This window comes from Cibotium barometz, chromosome 18, assembly GCF_041138505.1.
Source record: "Cibotium barometz isolate CiBa-2024 chromosome 18, ASM4113850v1, whole genome shotgun sequence".
Lineage (NCBI taxonomy): Eukaryota > Viridiplantae > Streptophyta > Polypodiopsida > Cyatheales > Cibotiaceae > Cibotium > Cibotium barometz.
Window position 1 is genome coordinate 55,266,531 of NC_141063.1, and position 7,371 is coordinate 55,273,901.

Consider the following 7,371-nt stretch of genomic DNA (forward strand, 5'->3'; position numbering starts at 1 on the left):
GCCACTTGGCTAGGGAGAAGATATCGTTTTCTACCATGTGGTTGTAACTCTAGAAACAGTGTGAACAATAGAGTAGAGATGTGTAAACCCCTAAGTTGTGAGGGATCTAGACATGTGTTAGAAAACAAAGAGAGAGCATAGAGGTACGATCCTGATGATGGCATTGATTAAACTAATTCTATACCTGCGTGCTGTTGTGACACAAACCCTTACCTTTGTGCATAGTCCACCCTAACACTTCTACCACGTGGCTAGAGAGAGGAGATACAGGTGGTTGTAGCTCCAAAAACAGTGTGAATAATAGAGTAGAGATTTGATAGTAGAAATAGTGTGAATAATAGAGTTGAGATTTGATAGGTAAACATAGTAATATGTATACATAATATCTAATATTAATCATCTGAAATTAAAAATAGTACATGATGAGACTCTTTGAGTGATTTGTAAGTTTGTCACCAAGATGTGATTGACAAATGTGCCGACGATCTGTTAAGTACGGGGGAATGAATTTCTCGAGAAGAGAGTGCGGTTAAATATAAAAAATATATATATGAACTAATACTCAAATAATTATTGAGGACCTCTATCATCGTCATCTGGGGTGGACCATGACTATGCTCAATTTCAAGGTTTGGGTCTTCAATGCTAAATCGCTGATCTTGGTGGGGTTGTTGATGGCACTACGCTAGTGTAAATGAAGCTTTCTTTGAAGGCTTGCTGTTGATACTCTTGGCTCTCAGGTATTAGCTAATGGGTGAAGCTTGTTGATCATTCTTGCTGCTGCTGCTGCTGCTGCTGCTGCTTCTGTTTTTGAATCGCCGATGCAGTGAGCACTGAGGGGTTCTTCTGTTGGGTAAGCTTCTGTGGAGTAATGGCTCCTGCTGTCCGGAACTGAAAGGCGAACCTGATCCTGTCCAATGCCCACATTCCCTTTCTTCCTGATCCTGACATCTTTCATCTCTCTTTCTCTTTCTCTCACAAGTCTCTCTCTGTTAAGGTCTCGACTCCCTGCTAACTTGCTAAGCCTACAGTCAGCGACTTAGCACCAGTGTGTGTGCATGTGCAGTCACTACATTGTAAGGCTTAGGTTAGTACTGAAGTAGTAACTTGCAGGACTCTGGAGCCAGCTCCCACTTTTCAAGTTTTGGGAACCCGTTGCTCTCTGTCCCCTTGTTCCCGAGTTTTCCTTTCAATTTCTGAATTCTGTGTGCTTTCCCACGCTGCACAGAGAGCCCTATCTTTCTTTCTGTTTTTTGATGGTTCCTTTCATGTCCTGTACCTTGCACCTTTACCCACTGTTCTTTCCTTCTGCAAACCCTCCTAAAACTCTGGACACCCAATCGGCCCTCACCAAGCTTGTACTAACACACCGAGCTTCCCAAGCCTACAAAACTTTTTGCGAACGGTGAAAACCCCATCTACGCTTTTCAAGATTGCATTGGTGGGCACCACCTGTTGCCCCACCCCAGTGCAGCCCACCTTCCCTTAAACCAACCAAATCCCATGCAACCTTGCAAGGCAGAAAGCTACAAAGTCTACATGATATCAAAACACAAATTATATCCAACATCAGATGGAACAAGCTGGCTTTCCAAAATGGAGCGCTCTCATGATCCTAGCTCTCACATGAACCAAGTTGGGTTGTGTTTCCGTGGGCACTAAAACCCTAGCTTCAACATGGATGTGATTACGTGCAGGTAGAGAAACTATCAGCTATACCAGGATGGATCAGTCTACTTTTCCTTCTTGCAGGCAGTGAAGCCCTAGCTTCAACATGGACCAGACTGGGTTTCCTTCTTGTATACCAAACCCTGATAAGCCTTGTTTCCTTCTTGCAGGCCTTTCCAAATGAGAGAGGTCTCTTTCTCTTCCCTTTCATCTGGTGACTACCAAGACCGTAAACTGGTGGGGTCCATATCCGAAGAAGATCGAGCAACCCTGCTCCCCATCATCAAGATAGCTTTTCCCCTTCTAAAATATCCAATGCTGGACCCATTTTCCACTTGGGAAGAAGATGGAATTATGGGAAGGTCGGAGGGCATCATGCAGATGAATGATTCACACGTTCCATGTATGGGTATGGATGGGATCACACATGAAGATCAGTTGGAAAACTTGCAGCCCCCGAATGAGGATGGCATCATGCTGACGGATGATCAACACAGCCTATCCATTGGTATAGATGGGTCCACACATGAACATGAGGTGCAGTACTATTCCAGTCAGCATGCAGATGGCATCATGCAAATGGATGATTCAAACAGCCCATCATCCATGGGTATGAATGGTTTTGAACATCAACACAAGATGGAAAGCTTGCAGTTCAATTTCATCCTGCCTATTCCTTCCACTGCTGCATGTAGCATTCATTCCAGACAGCAACACGAGGTGGGAGGCTTGCAGCCCGAACCTTGGAACCCTGGAGGAATCTGGAGTAGATCTCGGGAACTTGAAAAGGTGGAGATCCCCTCTTCCAAGGTGGAAGAGTTTCTGCTCACACAAAGAGCTGAACCTGAAGCATCATCCACCATAACAGATGACAAGCTGTCACTTTCACTAGCTTCTGCAAACAGTGAGAAAGAGCTTCATACGAATGCTGCTGCGGGTGTGATGAACCTGACGGGTTACGTATCACCAGAGGCCACTTGGATGCAAGGACATGGTGACCCTCCATTTGATGAAGGTGCTGAGATGGCCCATGTGGGGCTTTTTTGCAATCCTTCTAGTGACGGTGGAAGCCTTCTTTCTAGAAGCACTGAGTGCAGCAGTACTGTTGATCAACCTCACGCAAAGGGAAATGCAAGGTCTGATGCTTGTATGGGGTCTATGTCAACTGTCGCATCAGAGCCCAAGGATGGTTTAGGCTTGGCATTTGGACTCCCTGGAGAAGAGAGAGTTCAAAGCCTCTCTTTGGCAAATTCTCTGGATATTAAAAATTGCGCTGGTCACAAACCTCATGAGAGCAATGTGAAGCCTAGAGATGTCATCCCGGAGGCAGTTAGCAGGGTCAAGTGGCCTGAAACTGCAGGATGGCACAGTGCCCACATTAATCACAAAAGGAATTATGCCTCAGATTGTGCCACAGAATACGAACCAAGGTTGAAAAGCAGGCGAGTTTCAGGCGACACTGGAGATGGAATCGAAAAAGTTACCCAGGTGCGCAAGGCTCCTCTCTTTTTGTGTGGATCGTATGTGCTTGAGTCTTGCTTTAGTTCATGACAAAGTAGAGGAATGGCATCAAAGCTCTTAAACCAACAAATGACTAGTGAGAGCAATTTTTTTTTTTCGAGTTTTAACACGTTCTCCTCTTTTTTTTTTAAAAAAAAAATTCATAAAAAAAGTGAGAAAATGGATCCACTCACCAACCCTTACCAACTTAGATATTCAAAACATCATATGGGGCCACTGCCCTTTAACATGATGTTCTCCTCTCATTGTATGCATTGCTTTCAGGTTGTAAGCTCAGATAACACTGTGGAGGAGTACAATCTTGAACGATGTCGCAGGTCAAATGGAAAGCAATGGCGATGTTCGCGAAATGCCACTTCAGGCATGCTGTACTGTGAGCTCCATCATGATTACAGGAGGAAAGCAAGGGTGAAGGATGTTCATTTACCAGAGAAAACATCTTGGCCTGACATCCAGGGCCAGAAGTCAGAAATTCCAGATAATGTACAAGAAGAGTCTCAAAAAGTGGCTGATAGCGGCTCAGGGCAAAGAAGGGAACTTTCTTCGAAAGGAAAACAGCTTGATGTAGCACGCTGTCGCAGAAGTGATGGCAAATTATGGCAGTGCTCCAGGCAAGTGTTGCCTGGTTCTATTTACTGTGAGCATCATCATCATAGACGGTGTAAGAAGGGAAAAAGAAAGGAAGACAGTGGTTTTGCAGCGGTAGAAAAGACGAAGCCAGATGTGCAGGTGACTCAAGCATGGGATGTAGACAATGGAATCAAGGCAGGCAATGGGGACGGTGTTGGCACACATGGGCAAGTTACCGGATCAAAACAAGATGTGAATGGGTCAGATCAATGTGCTGTGAGGATGTCTCAGATTGGTTACAATGGAGAGGGACGTGGGGACGCACATCATGTAATTTCTGGAGACACAAAGCAAGAGATATATGTTCCAGAGGTATGTGGAGAGCCCATGCCCACTAACATACAAGCCAGTGAATCAAAAGAAAATGGCTGTGGTAGGGAGGCAACACGGCCTTTGCAGATGGATGCTGTGGCTGGACGAAGGACTGCCAACCATGGATGGAAGGGTAACACAAACCAGCATGGATGTTCAGAGCAAGAATCTCTATGCATGCCTAGTTCTGATGCTAAAAATAGTGTCAGTGGGTATGGTCAATTCACAGAAGATAGTGGTAGCAAGCAGGCTATACAGGCTGTAAGGTTAACCTCTTGCTTGATTCCATGGAACGTTGGCTGCCCTGGAGATACAGGTGTAGCTCATCAAGGCGAGGAGAGCAGACTGATGGAACGGTGCCACAGGAAAGATGGAAAGCAATGGCAGTGCTCTTGGCTATGCAAGCCTGGCTTTGTTTATTGTGAGCGTCATCAAGGGCGCCTGCGAAAAGGTAGGGCTGTAGTCAGAGGGCGGGCAAAGTTTGAAACGCCAGAGAAGCCACCAGCTGTAGGAGCACAGGCTGAAGGCTTTTCCCATCAACTGGATGGGGAGGGTTGCTTTGCTAACAATGTTCATGGCAGGGTGGAGGTACATAAGCAGACATTACAAACGAAGGATAACTGCTCACAAGATGCTGGAGAAGAGGTGCACGTGTTGAAGCAGTGTCAAAGAAAAGATGGGAAGGGATGGCAATGCTCTCAACATGCCAAGAACGGATTCAATTATTGTGAACACCACCTTGTTTATCTTAGCAGGCGAACTGGGTCCAAATCATCTAAAAAAGAAACGGTGTGTCTTCACAAACTTGCTACTGATGAACAACAAGATCAAGACATCTCCATGGCCTACGAGCCTTCACATGGCTGTCCATCGGCTGCCCATAGCATCCAAAAGCGAGATATCTCCCCTGCCTATGAGCCATCACATGGCAGTCTTGCCCATTCATCGCCCGCCTCTGGTATCCAAATGCAAGAAATCTCCACAAGCCACAAGCCATTACTTGGCAGCATTGCTGCCCCTAGCATCCAAAAGCAGGATATTTCTGCTGCATTATTTGGCAGTATTGCTTCTCCATCGGCTGCCCATAGCATCCAAAAGCGAGCGATCTCCAGCCCCCACAAGCCACTAGTTGGCAATATTGCCTATCCATCTGCTGCCCACAGCATCCATAAGCAAGAGATTGGCTCTGCCTATGATCCATTACTAGGCTGCTGCATGGCCTATGCAACAGCTGCCTACAGCTTTCAAAACCAAGAGATATCCACCTCCCATGAAACATCACTTGGCAGTAATGCATATCCATCTGCCATTCATGGCATTCAAAAGCAAGGGATCTGCACTGCCTTCAAGCCATTACGTGGCAGTTTTGTATATCCACCAGCCTCCCATAACTTCCAAAAACCAGGAATCTACACTGCCTGTGAGCCAATTGTCGGTAGTATTGCCTACCCATCTGACGCCCATAGCATGGAATTGTGTAAAGACCCCAAAAATCATGGTCCGTCACACTCAGTAAAGAGCTGGTCTGAGATGTTGACAATGGGGTGTGGCTCTGACAATGATGAGTAGACCTCATACTAGCACTGTGCTGCATCCCCTATTTGTTTTAGAGGCCATGTTTGACTGACCCCGGCTCGAAAAACAAAAATTTGACTGTCATGAAGTTGGAAAATGTAAGAGAAAACTGATAGAGCCTATCGGCAGCCCTTCTCTCTATAAGGAGGGCTGCTGTCAGTTCCACTTTTTTGTGCATATCAATTCTGAACGTTTACCTGCCCTTTTATTTTACTTTTTGCGGTGACATTTGACATATTTTTGCAAACCAAATTTGGCGATGGACTGGTTACCCCCCTTGTAGCAGCTCTGATAGCATTCGTCAACTTCAGAGAGTGTTCTCTGACGTGTCATTCTCTCATTGATAAATTCCAAGGTATGCTAATGTGTCAATCTCTCATTCATTTGAAAAATTTAAAATTCCAAGATATGCTTGCTTATGTGTCATCCTCTCATTCGTTTAAGTTTTTTTAAATTCCACAACCGCTGATGTGGTAGCATCTAGTGAACTCAAGCGTTAAAGTCCATCTTATAATGTTGTAGAATTGGGATTTAACCTCCCATGACCCTTGACCGCCATGGTCTGGAGTACCAGAGAGAAGATCTGGACCGTACAATCAAGAAGGATTGTTTTCAAGAATCTTCATCTGCTTTACTCACTTGTCACCATCCATCACCATCCATTCTGAGTGCTGATGTGGTCTGGCCAAAAGATTTCCCATGTCAACATCCATTCTGCACTGCTGAGTTGCTAAGTTTTGCTTGCACTGCTTGTCACAATCAACATTGTGCTAGATGACGTGGAAAAATTTCATTGGAGCCAGTTTGGCTTCCCCAGACCATGACAGGGGCCATTGGGACATTGTTGGATAATTCACATAAATACTCTAGATTGAGTATCCAAGGCTATGGAGCATGATATAGTTCTTAAAATTACAGCCATGTTGAACTTTGGAAGAACAGATTGTGCATGGTTCGTCTAGTGCAAACACCCATGGGTGCGTAGTCATCCATATACTTGAGATTTTGTTTCTCAAGGAGAGGAAAAGAGTTTGCTTGTGTGCCATGGTGAGCTTCATTCTCATTTGATGGTATGGGACATCAAATGTTCATGAAGGTCATTGTGGTCTTGGTGGTATGGGACACCAAGGCTCGTACACAGACTCTTTGATTGGTTGTATGCATGTTTCGTTTAGTGATCAAGTGTTTGGACAAGATTGAGTTTGAGACTCAATGATAGCCTTGGTTGAGAAGAAATCCAATGATAGAGTTTGGAGAAGCTCTAGGTAGCATAGCCATGATCAAATACTAGTGCTGATAGAGCGGTTTCTAGTTTGAGAATGCTATAGAACCATTGGTGAGCATGGAGACTAGTATTGTTGGTTGGTTGTGATATGTGGGGGATGCCCTAGAATATTCAAGGAGTGTAGACTTGCCTATATCCAACACTGATGTTCATTTTTGATGAATGCATGTTTGTTGCTCTATAGTATAAATCATGGAAGTATGGAATGACTTTCATGAAAGGAAAATAAATTCTTATTTTACTTGGGCTATTTAGTGTTGCAAAGTTCATGTCCTTGTAGAACCTACCAGTTGGCAAGGCACTAGGAAATGCGTGGATCATTACCAGTATGTGATGGGGCTACTGCCTGATTAAAGTGAGAAGTACTTCACTCCAAACGA

The 7,371-nt window shown here is 44.8% G+C and overlaps 1 protein-coding gene across 1 annotated transcript; it reads left to right on the plus strand.

Moving 5' to 3' along the window:
- The first annotated feature begins 594 nt into the window (after positions 1-594).
- LOC147629494 (uncharacterized) lies at positions 595-6,109 on the plus strand. The gene is made up of 2 exons (XM_086812750.1): positions 595-3,156; positions 3,454-6,109. The coding sequence occupies exons 1-2, from the start codon at positions 1,849-1,851 to the stop codon at positions 5,698-5,700; spliced, it is 3,555 nt and encodes a 1,184-aa protein (XP_086668876.1). The 5' UTR covers positions 595-1,848; the 3' UTR covers positions 5,701-6,109.
- The last annotated feature ends 1,262 nt before the right edge of the window (positions 6,110-7,371 follow it).